This window comes from Podarcis muralis, chromosome 7 (genome assembly GCF_964188315.1).
Source record: "Podarcis muralis chromosome 7, rPodMur119.hap1.1, whole genome shotgun sequence".
NCBI classification, from domain to species: Eukaryota; Metazoa; Chordata; class Lepidosauria; order Squamata; family Lacertidae; genus Podarcis; species Podarcis muralis.
In genome coordinates, this window is record NC_135661.1 from 61,600,745 (window position 1) to 61,622,085 (window position 21,341).

Sequence of the window (21,341 nt, forward strand, 5' to 3'; positions counted from 1 at the left end):
CCTACCCAAAACAATACAGCGATTGAAGGCTGAATAAACCCCTCCAATTCCAGGAACTAAAGATACCAGGTTATACATCTGGGACTCTGGGATAAAGAAGCAATGATTGCTCCCCGTCTCTTATGAAGCTACCTATCACTTGCCCATCTGTCAAATGCCTCTTAAAGGCACAGCTATGGGACCTGTTGAAAAGTTTTACATGGAGAGCTGCTGCAAGCTTCCACCCTTCAAATTGCTTCTCGGGATCTCTTCTGTGGAAACTTTGGTTTAACACAGGTATTTATCTTTGTTGATATATATTGATAGGATTAGTAGAGCAGCATCCAATGAGACAAACATTCCATCTATTGTTGGTTACTACAATAAATATTGTACCACCTTTGCACACTGCACTCAACAGAATAACATACCTGTTTTTAGCAAGAAGAGGCAAAAGCTTACAACTTAATGTTGACGGAAGAAACCAACTGTAGAATGCAGGGAGGAGAAAAGAGAGCATCAAGGGATGGATTTGCTTGCACAAATGCGCTTCTATGTGTTTGGGCTTAGAACCCTGTTTCCCAATGTGGTGCGCTCCATATATTGTTGGACTACAAGTGGAGCTGATTGTATCAGCCCCAGCCAGCAAGACTGACAGCAGCATCCCAGATTATATGTTCCAGACATACCACTTTGAGACACTGAGCTCCTTTGAATTCATTTATGTGCCATCTTCCTTCAGCTGCTGCTGGGTCTTTGGGACTCAGTATAGCTCCATCCAGTTGTTATCCTTCATAACAGTTGCTATGCCACAAGGGTTCTACGGTTACTTGGCTACCACAGTTTGTTGCCATCTAGTTCATTCTATGCCACCTTTTTAAAAAAATAAATAAAAATAAAACACACTACACAAAGGTGTGTAGGCAGCTCTCCTGTTTTTAATTTTCAATTCCCCTGTTCCTTACTGTACAAGGCAGGATGCTGACTGGTAGGAGCAGCCTTCAGTGTTCAACAGTCAACCCTAAAGGTCCTTTCCCCCTAGGCCCTTTTCCAAGACACATCTGGATCCATCACAACACTCCCCAGGACAGCTTGGACAAGGCCTGCCATGAGATCTGGAAAAGGGTCCAAGGCCTCCCTGAGGAACTCCAACCAAGATCCTCATCTCCGCTTCTCCAACTTAGCTGTCATCCTGTCACATCTTCAGAGGCTCTCAGAGAAGATAGCAGTAATAACACCAGCAGCTCCCAAAAAGAGTGAGTGTTTTAAAAAACAAAACACCTCAACACAAAAAAAGGAGAGGAGGAATCTTTCCTAACTCACAAATCGATAGAAGCTCTACCTAGCTAGCTGAAACTGGAGTCTTGGAGAATATATTTCATAGCGTTTAATCTGAAATAATGGGAAAGTGTTTATGTAATTCATTTATTTAATTGTATAATGCCCTAATCAGTCCCTATGGGCTTCACATGCCCCAAGGACAATCTCCTTCCATGCACCCAACTGCAATTTTTGTGGTCAAATCCTCTTCAAATTGTTCTCAGTCTAACTTTGAGCCTGGACCTGTGAGCATTCAATCCAAGGACCTCTTTGAATGCCAGAGAACCATGAATTAATAACAGAGTGGAAAGTAAATATTGAGCATCTGCTGAGTGCCTTGTCATAACCACAGGCACCCTGGACCAGTAACACTTCTTGGCCCAAAATTATGGCTGTAGGAAGGATGCCACACATTCTCATATTTTTGGACATTAAGTATTCCGTGTTCTCCACCTGCCAAGACCATACAACAGGGGTGGTTAACGTTGGGTCTCCAGAAGTTGTTGGAATACAACTGCCATCTTCCTTGGAGGCCATGTTAGCTGGGGCTGCTGAGATTTGACAGTTGGCCACCACTGCCATGTGGCAAAGGCATGTAAGAAGGGCCATAGATCTGTGGTAGAGCATCTGCCTTGAATGCAGAACATCCCAGATTCAATCCCTGGCATCTCCAGGTCAGTCTGGGAGAGACTCCCTGGCTGGGAAACCCTGGAGAGCCACTGCAAGTCAGCATAGACAATAGTGAGCTAGAAGGACCAGTGGTCCTACTCAGAATAAAACTACTTCCTATGTTCCTATGCATATGGAAAGGTATGCTTAGCTGCTAATCCTCAACTTTAGAACTCTCCTGCAGAGATCTAAAACAGTCAAACCCCAAGAGGATTTCAAAAGTAGGGGCGTGGAATTCAGATTGGCTGCACATTTAGACTCAAATCTTTTTTAGGGTGAAATCTGACCACACTGTGAGAGGGCTTCAATACCGTATTAAAAGAGAATGTGCAGAATAAATAGAACGTCTTTTTCCCCACTGTAAAAATTGTCTCCTTGTGATATAAGCCTACATCTGTGATACTGGAAACAACCACAAGTCTCCATAGTTGCTTGTGCATTTATATTTTTAAAATTGAAATATTTCAAGGGGAAAGATGAAAGGAAGCATTCAGAAGTTAAAAATGAAAATGAGTTTCGAAGGTGGCTAAAAAGATCTACTTTTCTGAAATGCCAGATTTGGCAAGGGGGTGTTTTACCAAAGCCTCCATTGGTGATGAGATGTCAAGGGGGAAGGTAGAAAAGAGAAAGGGAGAAGGAAGAATTTATACTTATATTTTCATTCTCTAGGATGCTGCCAAAGTAGGAAGATTACAGTGGTACCTCAGGTTACATACACTTCAGGTTACATACGTTTCAGGTTCGAGACTCCACTAACCCAGAAATAGTACCTCGGTTTAAGAACTTTGCTTCAGGATGAGAACAGAAATCGTGTGGCGGTGCAGCAGCAGGAGGAGGCCCCATTAGCTAAAGTGGTGCTTCAGGTTAAGAACAGTTTCAGGTTAAGTACGGCCCTCCAGAATGAATTAAGTACTTAACCCGATGTACCACTGTATAGCAAATTTTGTAAGCATGTGAATTGATTAGTAGCAACTAGCAACTGTCCAGGTTTGAAAATACCCCAGACAAATCACAGAGCAGGTCTTGCAGGATGGTCAGTGCCATGGAGCCCACCAGCTTGGACACTAGCCCTGCTAGGAGCATCACTGCCCAGAAAGTATTGTCCAGCACTGAGCTCTCACTGACTAAACAAAGTGTGGGGCAAAATTAACTAGGCTGCCATTCAGTTACAAGGAAGATGAGTGCAGAGGTCATCTTTTTTTGAGTGTGTGCCTCTAGTTTTAAACTGTGTCCTCAATATCAAAAGTTTGGGAAAAGGTTGTACTTCAGTCTCAGTGAGGAAGGGATAACAAGTTGGGGCCAGAAGGGATTCATGATGTTAAATTATGGCATCTCTCAGCCTTAATGTAATGAAAAGTAATGTTGACACTGTGATAGAATTCTCCTAATTCTCATCCCTTTGTGGTTACAAAATAACACTAAGCAAAAGAAAATACCCCAGACCAGGAAGGCAAATCTTTGTTGTTTGTTCAAAAGATTCCAGAGCCCTTTCAAATTGGACTTGGAGCATCCTATTTGCATAAGTCAATATGTTAAAATAATTAAAGGCCGTGGATCAAGCAAAAGGGCAGAAGGTATAATCTTGGCCCAAAATGTTGCAGCAGATGACAAATTGAACAGACACCTTCCATCCTTGGCAGGCAAGTGTAGGCAGAGATCTAAACAGGGCAGCGGCAGGATGCAAAGAACAACAACAAAACTGTGCCCTTTAGGAAGACTCTAATGAATCAAAGGTGTTTGTCATGGAGGCTTCTGCTTCCATGGTCAAGAGAATTTAAAATGACAAGATCAAAATTCTCTTCACTTTATTCAGTGAGATTTAATCACATGCCTCAGTAGAAGCTGACCAGAATTCACACACACCACACACACAGTTTGGCTTGTGTCATGCCTAATTTTTTCTCCCTCATCAGAAACAGTCCCCGAAAGGTGATATGAAATTTCTCAAGTTTCTGCAGTTTCAAGGCAAGCCCCACTGCCTTGCAGAAGTCACATGAGGAGGGAGAACCAGGCTAGTCTTCTGGGTTGTGTCTCCTTCTGGAGGTTTTCAGGACAAAATGAGGCACTGAGAGATATAGGTGCTAGTAGCAGAGAACGGCAGTCCCAAATCGAGTTGATTTATCTAGGCTACTTGGAGCTCACTTTTCAATTTCAAATAAAAATAATAATATCCAGAGTGATAGTGTTCATATCAAATAATTTTAAACAAAAATATTTTGAAACGTCAAATAATGAAAGCACCATATACAGTGGTACCTCGGGTTAAGAACTTAATTCATTCTGGAGGTCCGTTCTTAACCTGCAACTGTTCTTAACCTGAAGTACCACTTTAGTTAAAGGGGCCTCCAGCTGCCGCCACCCCACCATCGCCGCACAATTTCTATTCTCATCCTGAAGCAAAGTTCTTAACCTGAGGTGTGTATATGTGTCTGTGTGTGTATACACACTTTAAGGGATGTGGGGAGTTGCCTTATTGCAGTTCAGACTGTCCTGCCAACATCTAGTATTGTCTACTGTGATCTTTGGCAACCTAGATGTTTGGACTACAAGCTCCATCAGCTGTAGCTAGCAGGCTTCTGACTAAATTTGTTGTTGTTTATTGGATTTTGATCAGACTTTGATGTTAGTAGAGAAGTGAAATTGATATTATACTATTTTTAAGCAATTTTATCCATTTTGAGTACTGGCTTTCATCAATTTTGTTACTATCTATTAGCTGTATAAGGAATTTGGTCAGGTGTTGACTTGAATAGACAAGTCAGGCAGATGTTGTCCCCATTTTCCAAAAGAGGAGGCAGAAGACCGAAGCAACCACCTACTGGTCAGCTTAATGTCAATACCAGGAAAAGTCTGAGAACAGATAATTAAGCAGTCAATCTGTGAGCACTTAGAGACAGATGCTAGGATCACTAAGACCCAGCATGGGTTTCTCAAAAACAAGCCATGCTAGACAAATCTCATTTATTTATTTATTTTGATAGAGTTACAAGCTGTTGACATAGTGTATTTGGGTTTAGCCACCAACTTGGATGGCCTTAAAAGGGGTTTTGACAAATTCATGGAGGAGAGGGCTATCAATGGCTACTACCAGCAATGGAAGCAACAATGCTTCCAAGTGTCAGCTGCTGGAAACTGTGAGGGGGCAAATGTTCTTGTGCTCATGTTTTGCTTGCTGTTTTCCCACAGGCATTTGGTTGGCCATTGCAAGAACAGGAAGCTGGACTAGATAAGCCATTGGCCTGATCCAGCAGGCTCTTCCTATGTTCTTACAAACTGCATTATATGTCTCACTGTCTATTTTTATGGCGAAATTATGTAACTTGAGTAATTAACTACATAAAATACATTGTCGTTATGTTCTACCACCCCATTCATTTCAATACCAAGGAAACAATGTGGATGGGGAAGGAGGAACACGGTCAATTATTTGTTGTTTGCAGACTGAAAGTAACAAGTACACCAAATATCGCTCATATTGACTGGATTGATTCCCGTTCCAGACATGGGACAAATGAACAAACACCAGCAATTTCCACCTTTGTTTCCATTTCCCCTGGCGTTCTCAGACATCCTCACCATGCCCCTGCAATTTGAGCAGCGATTCAACAATTGGTGTCCCTTAGCCAATTCCAGTTTCCTATGTACTGACATTTACCCCACTATCATCACAACCCAAGAGGCAAAGGAGGAATGGAGACAACTAGTCGTTTTGACAGTCACATCAGACCACCCAGGAGTCTGGTGGGTTAATTTCTCTGGTTAATGATCAGTCTTTTGCATCAATTGCAGGAGATATATACCAAGAAAAGATTACTGAATTAAAAAACAACAACCCAGCAACATTTCAGAGATGCTCTAAAGGAAAGGGAATGGAAGATTGGTTCAATTTATAAAATAATAAAGGCTGCTCTAATTACACAGTGATGCCATAATTAGAGGATAATTAAGTAATATGCAGTTTACAAAGAAATTTGACACAATATTTATATGTATAGATAAGTACATACATAGTGCATGTTTATAACACCAGCTGTTCCATCCTCAGAGCCTGTAACAAAGTAAGTAAAAAACAAACAAACTACATTTATGCTGTTAATGGCAATCGGTAATGAGTGATCAAGCTGGATTGGCAATCCAAACAAAGTTCTTGTTTGTGTTGCCAGATGGTGCAGTTGTACAAACTCTTACTGTGGCTTCTTCCTCGGTTTCTCAGACAGCATAAAAGCAAAGGCTTAATCTTTGTGGCCCTCTTTTGTAGCATGGAAATGGACTCCCTTGCTTTAGTTATTCTTTTGTCTCTTTTCCACAGTGCACCTTCACTTCACTTGCCACATCATTCTTTTCACCCCTGTTTGTTATATTTCCAAATAATATCAGAGCTCTGGAGTAACTAGGGATGTCAGAGAATTCTGACAAAAGCAGCAACGAGAGAAGAAATTGTCAATGTTTGCTTATTCATCCCTTGTCTGGAATGGGAATCAGTCCAGCATATATGATTGGTATTCACTGTTGTTGCTTTCAGTTTGCAAAGGATATGTAATTGATTACATCCTCCCACACTTTGCCTTGTGTTTCCTTTGCATTGAAATGAATGCAATGGAACAACTTAATGAAATGAGACTTATGGTATTTATGTATTTAATTATGTGATTTTTGTAATTTCACCACAGCAGAAAGTAAGATGATGGATGTAATTTTGGGCAGAAGGCAAACTGCAGTAGCATGGAGACAGTGCTGCATGCAACAAATACAGGACAGAATGGGAAACAATGTCTTCTTTAATCCCTAATAGTAGTGCGAGTTGAGGGGGTAGCAATATTTCCTACAAATCCACTGATCCCAATAGAAAATGATGCTTCAACTTTTAGATCCATTGGGCAGCCAGGGTAACAGGCCTGTCTGGATCATAGTCAAAGGCTTTCTCCTACCAACAGTGACTTTGCTGCCTTTTACAAAGGTTAGTTGAAAAGGGGTGGAATGATGAGCAGGAGAGGAGGTCTGCCATCTGGGTTTGGTAAACATTCATTGCAAGTAGTCATAAAGCCCATGGAGGCTTTTCAAGTATTATCAAGGAATGATTGCAGGACCCAAACAGTTCTTCAGGAAAAATGCAGGTGGGAATAGGTGACCAACAAATCAGCCTATTTCCATTGAGTATTAGTTTTTCACACACACTCCCCCCCCCCTTTGCAAAGAACTGTCTCAATACCACAATGAGCAGAAATTATCGTGAATGCTCAGTAAAAGGGTGTCTGAAGGGGCCCTTACTTTAGTATTTTAATTGATGTAATTGTGAATAGTCTTGCATTTCTGGACAAGCCTCTTTAGGATCCTATATGGCTGAATGGTGATGTATAAATATAATACAGTATGTAGAATATTTTCGTTTGTTTTCTTTTAACATTTTTATACTACCCCCAATCAAACTTGGTTGAAGGAAGGATTTGTTTTCTATTTAACTACACTGGTAGTTGCCTTTTCTATGATCAAAGGGAGCTGGTCTACCTAGCTCAGTATTGTCCATGCTGACAAAAGCTGACAAAAGCCCATAGCTTTCAAGGTTTCAGAGAGGGGTCTTTCCTAAACCCACATACTGATGTCAAGGATTTTCATGAAATGCATGTGCTCTATCACTAGGCAACAGCCCTTCCTCTTATCCAATTTGTGCAATCCTACGTAAATGGTTCTTTCTCTGTTTCACATAGATCTTTGGAAAACAGCATTTGTAAAGATGAAATATCCATGCTGGTTGAGCAAGAGTATTTGAGCCTTACACAAGAGAATGCAACTGAACTAGAGATGCAAAGATCTGAAGAGGAGAAGGCCACCCCAGCTGCTTCGTGTCAGGCCCCAGCAAACAACCACCTCACAATGCCCTCTGATGGAGACCAGATGTTAGATGAGAGGGATGCAATGGAAAATGTCTACAGAGCACTCACTGGAAACAAAAGGGAAGTGAAACTGAGGTCCATATGTGATGTCCAGCTGTCCACTAAGTCCACTGTCACAGGGATCTTGCTCCCTGCAAAATTAATCTACAAGAATGCCAAAAGTACAGAAAGTGGAAACAGTAATATGATGGGTTCCAACACTCAGATTGCCAAGCTTTTGGCACAGTTCCCACTCAAACGTGTTGAGGCCACCAAGACTCTGGACACCAAAACGGTGACAGAAGAAACCAAGTTTATCAAGGACCTACTACTGCAGAACAATGTCTTTGGATCTGCAGCCCACAAAGACAATGTAACAAGGCCATCCCCAATAATGGCAGTCATGGAAAGTCAAGGATCTGTGCAAAAGAAACAGCTCCCAGTATTTGCCAAGATCTGCTCAAAAACTGACCCTGAACTAGTTGCTGATGGGCTCTGTCAAAATAATGGTAAGGGTTGTGGGCTAACTAGTGATGATTATTCGAGAATGATGAAGGGAAAGGAACCCAAGGTGTGTTGTGAACATGTGCAGAGAAAAATGCTTTCCCTATCATCATTGTTTTATGAAACTGATTGATAGGAGATTCAGGAAAGACAAGCTCACATATATTCATCTATGGAATTCTCTGCCAAAAGATGTAGTGATGGCTTTAAAAGGGTATTAGACAAGTGTATGGAGAAAGATCAGTCTATAAATGATTACAGCTCATGCTGGCTATATAGAGCCTGCATGTTCCAAGGCAGAATGCTACTGAATATTAGTTGTCCTGCCAGTGGGCTTCCAAAAGCATCTGATTGGTCACTGTAGGAAACAAGATGCTAGACTAGATGAGCCATGGTTCTGATTCAGTGGGGCCCTTCTTATGTTATTATGTAGCATTCTGGTTAAAACAGATGAGTCAGTTGAAAGAACTCCTGTTACCTGCTCCTCCTGTTATCCTCTTTCCTTTGGCATCCCAGGAGTTCCCGTTTATTTTGCAGTCAAAGTCTATATGAAATAGGTGCCCATCCTTGCTCACTCATCAGTTTTACAGGTGGGTCACTTCTAGTGGGGGGGGGGTGTCAGCTCTGGGCTGTGGGCAGGAAACGCAGAGCCAGGCTTGTATAACACCTTGGGGTCAGGGATTAGGGTTGATAGAGGATCCTCATCAATTACCTTCTTTTATTGTTCCTTTTATTGTTCCTTTGGTTCAGAGCAACTGCACTAACTCATTGGCAAAGCACAAGTTTATTATGCAAAAGGTCCTGAGTTCAATCTCTGGCATCTCCAAGGATGGCTGAGAAAGACCCCCTGGAGAACCACTAGCAGTCAGAGAACACAGTAGTGAACTTGGTAGAGCAGTGTTCTGACTACTACTACTACTGTTATTGTTGTTGTTCTTCTTATTTATTACAACAACAGTGGCCCTCTCTTTCAGCTGCAAAAATGCTCTGTTTCATAGAGGTCTACTATCTATTTTAGAAAGTTGTTTGCTCACTATACATTTGGACACCTCTTAAGCTACCATAATCAAATTTTGCATTGATGGCTCCTGAGATCAAAGAACAGGTTTTTGTACAGGATACAACTGAATGCCATTGGGATCAAGATAGCGGACTCAACCTTTCAACCCTGCACTGATTTGAAGCATTGATTTCAAAACTGTGCTAATTGCTTTGGTTTCCTAGAATTCCTGACCAATGCCAGATATGAGGCAAATATACATATAGTTAAAATGTTAAGAGTTCTATCAAACAGCCCCCATTGATGGTGCCTAACTCTGTTTTGTGTTTTCCACAGCAACCTCTACAGCCATTGATAAGAACAACCTTAAATACAGTGGGAATGTTTTCACCCCACGATTCCCGACGAACTCGACGGCCACCTCATTAAAACAGCCAATGTGGCTTAGCCTTAACTACCCTCCACCTCCTGTTTTCCCAAACCACTCCAGCTTCCCACAGTATCAGGTAATGAATGACACGAACCCTTATGAATGGGGTGTGGAAAGAGCTCCAAAACTGAATGAGGCTGGCAGTGAGGAGGAAAGAAAGAGCTATGAGGTTGCATAACTCAGATTTAGAAACACCGACAGGCAACCAAGCCTGAAGTGTCAAGATTCAGACCAAGACCAAATCTGGAAGGGTGGCAATAATTTGAAATTAAGAGGGTTTCTAGACAGTTTGGAAGCCCAGAAAACCTAACTATGGATTCCTTCAATGAAGAATCCAGACTGAAGGCATGTGCAACAAACGTTTGAGTCATAAGGCAGGCCATGGCCTGGGATTGGCTCATCCATGCTCATCTGATTTTCATGACCAGATGAATTCTAGTTTGTGGTATCTCCTTCCCAGATGCTGATGCTGCCATCAGTTGCCTGGTGCAAGAAGATAGGTCCTCCCTCAAGAAATTTACAGTATAAAATTTGACACACAAGAGACAACAGGGAGGGAAGGGGAGGCAGTGGTTAACAGGGAAATAATATTTGATTTCATCACATATTTAGTTTGGAGCCCAACTCTGTGTTCTTTCTGGAAGCATGAGAAGACCAAGCAGGTATAGGGTGGAGGGCATGCACACCCACCCTGCCTCCAGTGTCCCCATCTGTGCCAGGTGTGCCTGCTCCAACGCGATTCTGAGTGGGAGGGTCTGAAGGAGGGTTCTATGCACGCTCAGTTGGACATGTTTAGAAACCTTCCCACAATCAGGAACTTTCTTAAGGTTCCCACCTGGGTGGAGGTTTTTATAGTGAATTCAGTGGAAATAATGCAATTCCAAAACCCTTCAGACCAGAGTTTATGTGCCCTCAGCCCCTGCGTGCTTTTTGCCATCACAATTTCTAGGGTTTTGGTTATCAGCTTATTTAGATTTAGGCCACATCCACACCATACACCTTAAGCAGCCAAGGCTTCCCCCAAATAACACTGGGAGCTGTAGCTCATTAAGGGTGCAGAAAGTTGTCAGGAGACCCCTGTCCCTTTTCCCAGAGCTACCATTTCCCAAGTGGCTTAGCAGTTAATCCCTCTTCTCAGGGAACTCTGGGAATTGTAGCTCTGTGAGGGTAATAGGGGGCCCTTAACAACTCTTAGCACCCTTAACAAATTACAGCTTCCCATTTGGGGAAACCCATGACTGTTTAAACTGGTGTCATGGTGCTGTAAATGTATGGTGTGAATTTGGCTTTAGTTGCAGACATAGTTGCATCAAGGCATGGGAATTTGGGGAGTTGTGCCCAAGACATTGCATCTAGGGGTGGATGGATCTGCCAGTTTCAGTTTCTCTCATTTTCCCAATCTTAAGTTCAGTTCATCATATTTCTACATCAGTTTGCAATGTAAAAAAGAAAAGAAAGAAATCTTAATGGATATTCATTGGCATTTTAGTGCTCATTTCTCATATACACATGCTACTCTGCAATGCAAGCAATTTCCTGTAGTATAATGTATTTTTAATGTAATTTTCACTAATATATGCATATTTATGCATACTCCTACCTAAAACATGTGTTTTTGTGCCCATTTTTTGGTTGGTGAACTGTATTACAAAATTCAAGAGAAGTTCAAACTGAAGTGAAGGACAGCAGTTTTGCAGGAAGCGCGAACTAGGTAGGTTCGCATTAAAATGCAAACCAAATTTCTCCTCCATCTTTAGTAGCACCACATAGGCATTCTGGGAGGCTGTGTGAAGCATAAGAGGCAGTAAGTCAGAGAGGGCAGGAGTCTCAGTGGCACAGGGAACACTGAAGCAGTTTGTGATATCCACGTGTTCAAGTTTTCAGAATGCTGAAGAGGACCTGAAAATCATGAAGATGCCCCTTCATGGTGTATGTTGATAGGGGAACGGATTCAGAGGAGCCACTAGTAATAACAGAGGACCTTGGAGACATACCTTGTGTGAAAAAGCAGAAATAATTGGGTATGTTCAGTTAAGTCTTTTGCTACAATTGGAGGAAGGTGTGGTCTAGACATGGAAGGATTCCTGAATGCTCTCAGAGTTTTTCCAGTGAACACACAATCCTGTTGAGACCCTTGTTTCACTGTAGAATGGGGAGATGCATTGAGCTCTTGACAGGGGGTACCCAAGTGTCTCCTCTAGCACTGCCGAACCAGTTCTGCACCTTCACGTATCAGAGCACTAAGGATGATGAAACAGGCTGGACAACTGAGTGCAAGTAGCAAAAGATGCACTGGGAAGCTGACCCAACATGAGTTAAACAGCACAATCATGTTTATCACATGATATTGAGGGCAGGGAAGATGGGTCACTTCTCTGCTTTCATCACATCCTCAAGTAGCCATCCCATGGAGTTTTTCTGTATTGTCCAGGGCCTATAAACATCATCTCCAGTGAATAGAGTTTTAGACCAATTGGAAGCCTATTGTGTGTTATTTGAAAGGCACTTTGAGGGTCCTGTCTCTCATCTCTGTAGCAATCTTGGCCTCACATTTACAGCACTGAGGTGTCCAGGGCAACACCCGCTGTAACATCATGGTTTCAATACCCTTCAATACCTGTCTCATCAAGGTAGCTCAGGAGGATACCATGGGCAATGGTATCAAAAGCCATTGAGAGATTAAGTAATAATAACAGCACCACACACACATCCTTTTGATAAAATTCATCCATCAGCATGACCAAGGCTGATTCAGCCACAGAACCAGGCCAGAACCCAGATTGTGTAAAGATTATCTGTTTTATCCAGGTGTGTTTGCAATTGTCCTAACATGGTCCTCCTGATCACCTTCCCCAAATGAGGTATTTGACACTGGGTGGTAGTTTTCAGAAATCAATGGATCCAGTGCATGGCTAGCACACTCCTGCACCATGGAGTAGTTCTGGGCATCTTGAAAGAGGTGGTGATTCAACTTCCAAAAATTCCTATCCTTGTCTTGTTGACCATCTCTGGCACCAGAGGCTAATGTGACTTCAGTGGTGAACCATGCCTTTTATCAGCTTTGGTTGGTAAGACAACTACAGCTGTTTCTACGTGGGGATAGCCTGCTTGACCACTGTTGATTTGGCACTGTAACCTCCAGGTTGGAATGGTGCAATGTGCTGTATACAAGGTGGCTCCTGCGGTTGGCCCTGTAGCTGCAGCTAGTGCAAAAAGTAGCGGCCCAACTTCTCACTGGGGCAAACTATCACCATCATATCAGGCTGTTGCTAAAAGAATTATACTAGCTGCAAATTAGCTACCAGGCTAAGTTCAAGGTGTTAGTACTAGTGTACAAAGCCCTATACAACTTGGCACCAGGACACCTAATGATCAAATTACCCCTTATATACCCAATCAACCACTGTGCTCTGTGGGAGAAGACCTCCTGCAGATACCATCTCATCAGGAGATCCTTATGTTCAGTGTAGGGGTCAGGGTTTAGCATGGTAGCACCTCTACATCTGTAAATGTTTTTATGGTTGATGTTTTTAAATTATGGAAAATAAATAGGAAAGAAAGAAAGAAAGAAAGAAAGAAAGAAAGAAAGAAAGAAAGAGGAAATGTACAGACTTGATTCCCGATCCAGTGGGGAATGTATGTGCCCTGGATTGGCGTGTCTATAGATGGGAAGATAGAATTCCTTATAAATATCATGATACCATGGTGCTGGAGGAGACTCTTGAGAGTCCCATGGACTGAAAGAACCTATCCATTCTGAAGGAAATCAGCCCTGAGTGCTCACTGGAAGGACAGATCCTGAAGCTGAGGCTCCAATACTTTGGCCACCTCATGAGAAGAGAAGACTCCCCAGAAAAGACCCTGATGTTGGGAAAGATAGAGGGCCCAAGGAGAAGGGAACAACAGAGGATGAGATGGTTGGACAGTGTTCTTGAAGCTACTAACCTGAGTTTGACCAAACTGCGGGAGGCAGTGGAAGACAGGAGTGCCTGGCATGCTCTGGTCCATGGGGTCACGAAGAGTTGGACACGACTAAATGACTAAACAACAACATCATGACAGTAACTTGTGTGATGGCACAATGCAACATGGACCTTCCCCCGCTATCTTTAAAGCTCCTGTTGTTCCCTGCGGCACTCTAGGCAAGGAGAAAATGGACAGGAGAATGCCATGTCTATTCTCCCTCTCAATTTAGCACTGCAGAAAATACAGGGCAGGGATCCAAGCTGCAGCAACCTGGGGAGCCCCAGCAATTACTGCAATGACAATAATAATGATTCCTATTATCTCATGTCTACATAATGATTTCCCAATGTGTCTACTGATGATCCCTCCCAAATTAAAAGTCAACATGACTTGAGAAATATAAATCACTGCCATGTTTATTTAATTTTCTATACATAGCACAGAAAGACGCAGCAGAGGTTGATCCGTTAAGGCTAATGGGGCATGGCCCAACCCACCTCAGATTGCCCTCTCTCAGCTTCCTCCAACTTAGACCCAGTGTTGCCCTTGGAGAACTCAGCAGGGAAGAGGATGGGGACAAAATTAGAAATAGTGGACTTTGCCTATCATTGGTTCTGACTCCATCTGTATTGTCCTCTCTGCCTACTGTGCTACCAGTCCCAATGGGCAACAGCCACAGCTGGCGGGGGAAAGGATAGCAGCAGTAGCCATAATAATAGGTAAAATTCTTAATTTCTTCCATTTATATATTAATTAAAGCTTTGGTTTAATCAGAGGGGAAATATATCTTGGATAATTGGAAGTTAAGGGCATGTTGCTCACCTTTGGGAGCTATTGTGGTTTTGGTGTGTTACTCTTGTACAGAATGGGGAAGAAAAGATGTCCTTTCCATCTAGCAGGTAGTGAAGCTTCTTGAATATGATATCTATGCATTCCCTTGTGAACAAACCTGACTCACACCTGCCAGACTCATGTGTGGATTGGGAATGTACAGATCACTTCTCTGAATTTTGTGATACAGGCTGCAATCCTAACCCAACTAACCTGGGAGTAAGCCCGACTGAATTGAGTAGGCCTTACTTCTGAGTAGACATGGTTAGGATTGCACTGAATATTTCTAGCTCAAAAGAAATACCAAAAATTTCCCCACAATGCATATTTTAGGATAAAATACACTTTAAAACGTCTATGTTAAGATAGAATATGCAGCTAAATAAGTTTGTAATATGGCCTATTTAAATTGTCATGTTGATTTGGGGGTGGGAGGCGGAATCACCGATTAATGCAAAAACAGGACAGAATGGATTTATGAATAAATAGGTGCAAAATTGACACAGACTAAAAACAGACTGATCTGCCCATCCTTACTATTAAGGTAGTACCTTCTGCAATCCTATATACATGCTTACCTAGAACTGTCAATTTCAGTTTCTCTAGTTTCTTCTTTTCCCAGTCGGAAGTTCAGTTTTCCATATTTCCACATCAGTTTAAGATTTTTTAAAAAATGCATCCTCATGAGAATTCGTCAGCATTTCAGTGTGAATCTTTCCTAATATACACATCTGTATGCATTTTTGCCTGATATACACATTTTTTGCAGCACAATGCCCCCTAATAAAATGAAATTCTGTATGCTATTTTTACTAATTTTACTGGACATTTTACTCCAGTATATGCATTTTGGGGCACATGACTTAACTGGGGAACATGGTAAAATTCGGAAAAGTAGAAATGTTGAACGATGGCTATGTTCAGTTCTTGTGTGGTTTTGAAAAGCTCAAATTAGGTTAGTTTGTCTTTAAATGCAAACATAATTAAATTTCTCCATGATCCCTACTTAGGAGTAAGGACCATTAAACATAGTGAAGCTTACTTTTGAGTAAATATGTATAGATTTGCACTGTGAGGCAGGGATGAGGGCACAAGGATTCCAGTTGACATTGGAATAGACCAACCTTTACCAGTTGTGATTCCTGCATTGCAGAGGGTTGGACTAGATCAGTGTTTCCCAACCTTGGGCCTCCAGCTGTTTTTGGACTACAACTCCCATCATCCCTAGCTAGCAAGACCAGTGGTCAGGGATGATGGGAATTGTAGTTCAAAAACAGCTGGAGGCCCAAGGTTGGGAAACACTGGACTAGATAACCCAATTCTATAATTCTACGATTCTATGATTCTATTATTCCCTCAGTATCTTAAAAAACGACCTGTCTTAGAGTCTGGCAAGATGCAGATTTATTCAGATTTGTATGAGTAGCAAATTAAAAAGCAAAAAATTGCCCACTCATATAAGATATGACAGTGAGGTCCTCAAATCAGCATGTGATATCAGAACATAGATCACCACTGGAGTGAGATCCAAAATTAATTGGTTAATCATAATCATAAGAATAATAGGTTGAGGCCTACAGCGGTCACTTCCTGCCTTGTGTATTTTTAACAGAGTTTGTATCAGCAAAGAGCACGGATCCCATACCAGCAGACGCTACATCCTCAGTTGGGATGCTATTCTAGACAGGTATGGCATAAGTACTCTAGCATGAATCAGTATAGAGGCTGTTGATTTGCTGGGCATGGGGAGGAAGAATATGGTTTCAGCTTTCAGTGGCTTTAAGCAAGTCCATCTCTTGCAGCCTTTTGGTGCTTCCAGAATGTCACCATATTGGGGTGGGATTCAATCACATAACAGCAAAATTGGATTGCGCAGTTATACTTGGTTGGGAGGTCTTGTGCAACAAAACTGCTTCCCCAAATGGTTAGACTTTTTGCAATAAGGAAAGTGATGGGGATATGCCGTGGAAAGTGTGGGGTTATTATGCTTTGGCATAACGTCATCTGACCTTGGTTAGTCCAAGTTTCACTGCTACCTTGGAGCTAGATGGCTGTCAAGGGCGGAAAGATTGACCTAAGTCCCATATTTGTTCTCTGGAATTGTCACATGGAGTTAATGGTTTAATCCCCCTTCCAAAATACTACATTGATATGGGCTTAAGCAGGCCATTTCTCTTCCTCCTCCATTTTCCTCTGCCCACCTCAGTGACATGGCTGGGAATCCAATTCTGGGCTCCTCCTGCTGTGAATTCTCTCTAAAGTAGACCTAGGGTGGCGCTGTGGGTTAAACCACATAGCCTAGGACTTGCCGATCAGAAGGTTGGCGGTTCAAATCCCTGTGACAGGGTGAGCTCCCGTTGCTCGGTCCCTGCTCCTGCCAACCTAGCAGTTCGAAAGCACATCAAAGTGCAAGTAGATAAATAGGTACCGCTCCAGCGGGAAGGTAAATGACGTTTCCGTGCGCTGCTCTGGTTCGCCAGAAGTGGCTTAGTCATGCTGGCCACATGACCCAGAAGCTGTACGCCGGCTCCCTCAGTCAATAAAGCGAGATGAGCGCCGCAACCCCAGAGTTGGTCACGACTGGACCTAATGGTCAGGGGTCCCTTTACCTATACCTAGGCAATATTAACAAGGGGAGGAGATCAAGTATGGCCACCTTGGGAAGATGATTTTTTATCAATAAGAGAGACTGAGTAGTACATAGTTTGCAGAATATTTTGCTGGAGTAGGGCAAAAAGCAGGGGCTCAAGATGTTTGGCAAGTTTAGAATCCATATGGATTTTCTAGGTAAGTTGAGAGGGAGAGGATGATGAGGGAGAGAAGGAAGCTTTCTCAAACTCAGCTTTTAAAGTGGGAAGATCAAGGCCAAGTGAGACAAACAAGAGGCTGCATAAATATACCTTGTGCGACAGAAACCCAAGAGGCAGCAGCCCCATGAACACCTGGCCCATCTTGCTGCTTCTGCCACTGTCGGAGAAGTAGCAGTGGCTTCTGGTGAGATCTCTCAGGTGGGGAACCAAGACATGCCACCCCTTTATGTAGTGGCTGTTGCCTCGGACATGCCCCCCTCCATAAATAATGCTGATATCCTGTGATTCCAGCCCCATTTTGAACAGGTATAACAATTTAAGACATTGGGTTGTAGCCAAGTAAATTATACTCAGAGTAGACCCATTGAAATCAATGGCCTAAGTCAGTCATGCCCATTAATGCTGGTGTGTCTACTCAAGCCACTGTGAACTCTAAAAAAATTCCGCTTTCCCCAAAGCATCATCCCTTTCCATTCCTCTTTCCCTCCTGATTCTTTAGGTCACTCCTTACAATCCGCAGCAAATCTTCCGCTCACCTTACACACCTGTGCTCAGCTACATCCCACTGGTTCAGCCAGGTTACTCTTATCAGCAGAGGAACCCGACCAAGCCATCCAGCAGTGTACGTGATCCCCCAGCAATGGCAGGTGATGGTCCACAGTATCCATTTTCTCCTTCCTATGGGTGAGTCTGTGCTTTGTAGTGGCCGTGCATAAGTGCAGAATAGTCAAAGGTGGAAATCAATTTGCATGTTTAGGGATAGTTCCTTTCTCTCCGTTTCAGGATTCACTTTCTTCTTCTCCTTCTTCTTCCTCCTCTTCGTCTTCCTCTTCCTCTTCTTCTTTGGGGGTCAGGGGTGCGTTTAGGATGAATTATGAAGATACTTGTTGGGAAAACCCTGAAATGGGGAGAAGAGGATGGCATAAAGTAATTCATGCCAATTTTGGAAGGAGGATTTTGATGACAGACGGGCTTCTTCCTTTCTTAAACACATTTTGGGGAATAGTGATGGGGGCTTAAAATGGACAGAGAGGGTTTTTTTTACATTTCCACGCTTTTTGGTAACTTTTAAAGCATAATGTGGCACTCTCCAGATATTGTTGGACTACAACTCCCATCATCCATGGACCCTGACTGTTGGCTATGCTGGTGGGAGTTGGGGTGTCAAGCAACATCTGGAGGGCACCGTGTGGCTCCCTGGCTCCATTGCCACCTTTCATTATCAGAGTACTTTGGGAAAGTATGCTGGAGAAGGAAAGGAGGGCAGTGGCCATCACTGCAAGATTGGGTGGGGAAATCTATACCAATGGCATATCTGCATTCCCTAGAATTGCTGAAGAAACAGAGCCCTATCTGTATCTTTAGAATCCCCATAGGTGATGATCTCAGGATCCAGACATGTTCATGAATTGGAAGAGTGGGCAGCATACAATAGATAAAATAAAATAGTGGTAGTTATTGAGGGAGGCTGAGCTCAATCTGTTTATTTTACTCTCAGGTTCACATCTACTACTGCTGGACCTGTAAGGACCAATCCTTACTTCTCTTCCAATGGAGGTGGCAACAGTTTTTAGATCTGCCAGCACTGTTTTTAGGGTGAGGGTTTTTTTTGAGATAGGAACATTTTGGGAGCAGTATGAAATCCTTGGGGTTTTTCATTTCTGTTTGAACATTTTGGAACAAAGTTAAAATAATTTGATTCCAAACCACAAACAGTGTAAATTCAGGGCAAATAGGCTTGCAAGTTCATCTGAAAAAAAACAGAATTTTGTTTAGCAGAAATGGATGAAACACTCAGGTACTTTTAAGAAACTTACCGGTATTTTGTATTTTTTGAAATGAAAGAGAGAGGCATAATAATAATAAAAATTTTATTGAAACTGTTTAAAGTTGAATTTTGCTGTAATAAAGATGGCTGATGAAGAAAGGATCCCATTGTGTTTTTGTTTTTGTTTTAAATAGAAGTGATATCTTTTAGCCAATGTTCAGAGTGAGATTAACTGTTTGACTGCTGACCTGAGTTTATGGGTTATCATTTGCAGCAGAGCTAGAGAACTTGCAGGCCCTCTCATATTGGTGGGTTACAAGTCCCATCATCTCTGACCATTGGCCATTCTGACTGGGGCTGATGGGTGTTGGAGTCTAAACAACATCTGGAGGCCTGCAGGGTTCCCCATTCCAGATTTAGGGTAAATCCTGAAATGGAGAGAAAGGGAATTTGTGCCGTTTCAGGTCTTTTGATGACATTGTCTTAAAACACTTTTAAAGGAAAAATGTAACAATGGAGGTAGGAGGGCTTCTTCCCTTTCTCCCCTTTTTGTAACTTTTAGAAGTTGTGCATGGTGGGCAGACATGTCTTTGACACCCAATCCTCACCTTCAAAGAAAAAAATGAGGGCTGAGAGAAAAACAGTTTTTTGGGTTTTTTAATGCTTGTTTACCAGGGGAGGGGGGAGGGAATGATCCCCTAATTCTTTGATTTGTCTTTGGCATGGCACTCTGTGTTTCTCTCAGCACTGGAACATACAGCAGCTCTTTAGTTGCTGAGCTGACAAATATCAGGCTGAAAGTCAGTCTGTGGGTGACCATCTCATGCCAAACAAGGGACCTTCAGAGTAATATCTGCTAACTTTAATTAATCTTAGTTTCTTTTCCCCCAGTTTTTAATTTAATTTGCCACACTGCCACACCAGTTTGATTTTTTTTTAAGTCCTCACAAAAAAATGTCTGCATTTTTTTTTTTAATTTGCCAGTTTTTATCGACCATTATCCATTACATCAGTAAACCCCGGGACAGTTTCCAACATAGAAGCAACCCAATTAAAATGACTTTTAAATGGAACAACCAATAAAAACTGAAACATTGCTGTAGCAGTTCAATGACCAATAACAATGGCAGCTCTCGCAGGTTAACCATCAGTGCCTGGTAGAATGGAATTTTTTGTGTGTGTGTGGTGGAAATCAGTTAAGGTCTCTGCTGTCGTTCTCTCCAAGAGAAGGGAAATCAAAAGCTGGGGAGCCACATCAGAGAAGGCCCTATCCTGTGTCACCACTCAGCAGGCAAAACCCAGTGGAGGGATAACGAGAAGACCATCCCCCCAACACACACACCAAACACAGTGCCTGGAAGGGTCGATATAGGAAAAGACTTTGACAAATATGGGGTGTGCATTTTAGTAAATGTACACAATTTGCAAAGCGATTTCCCCTAATACAATGCATTTTTGTATGTTCTTTTTACTAATATTGTACTTTTATGAACACTTTATCATAATGCATGTGTTTTTCTTTACATTTGGCTTGACTGGAGAGCTGCATCACAAATTTTGGAAAAGTGTGGATTTTGAGGCATTATTTTGATTATTTAACCAGTCAGAAGGGCAGGGTACAAATAAAATAGTAATAAGAATAAGAATAATAATAAGAATAATAAATGAATGCAGTATTCCCTATGTCCAGGGCCAGCCCACCCATGAGGCTAGGTGAGGTGAACGTCTCAGGCAGCAGGATCCACAGGGGTAGCAGATCCTGATGTAGAGTTTTAACCCCCAGCCCCAAGCACATTTGATCCTGATATAGATGTTCACTCACCCCTTCTTCCCTGGCAGGGAGGGCAGCACCATTTTGTGGTTTGCCTCAGGTGCCAAAATGTCTTGGGCCGGCCCTGCCCATGTCTGCGCCTTGGTCTTGCTGCCTATAAGTCACTGTTGTGGACAAATGTCCAGGAAACACAGTGGAACCAGGGTCTGATGTTTCCATAATGTGTGCTGGTGTGGAGGTTGTGAAGGAGATGATGACTGGGTTTTGCTTCAAAATACTGGGGGAACTTTTCACAACTACCCATTATTCTCCAGGATTCCTAACACAATTTAAGTAATGAGATAAAGCAATCATCAAGTCAAATTACATCCCTCCTCCACCTCGGCTTCTCCTTTAGCAAAGGGCTGATGACAAACTAGGAAT

General features: G+C 42.4%; 1 protein-coding gene across 1 annotated transcript; it reads left to right on the top strand.

The window, feature by feature from the left end:
• Positions 1-909: 909 nt before the first annotated feature.
• On the top strand, positions 910-19,208 carry C7H1orf94 (chromosome 7 C1orf94 homolog). The gene is made up of 6 exons (XM_028741776.2): positions 910-1,235; positions 7,674-8,347; positions 9,679-9,848; positions 16,182-16,256; positions 17,879-18,063; positions 18,878-19,208. The coding sequence occupies exons 1-6, from the start codon at positions 958-960 to the stop codon at positions 18,951-18,953; spliced, it is 1,458 nt and encodes a 485-aa protein (XP_028597609.1). The 5' UTR covers positions 910-957; the 3' UTR covers positions 18,954-19,208.
• Positions 19,209-21,341: the final 2,133 nt, after the last annotated feature.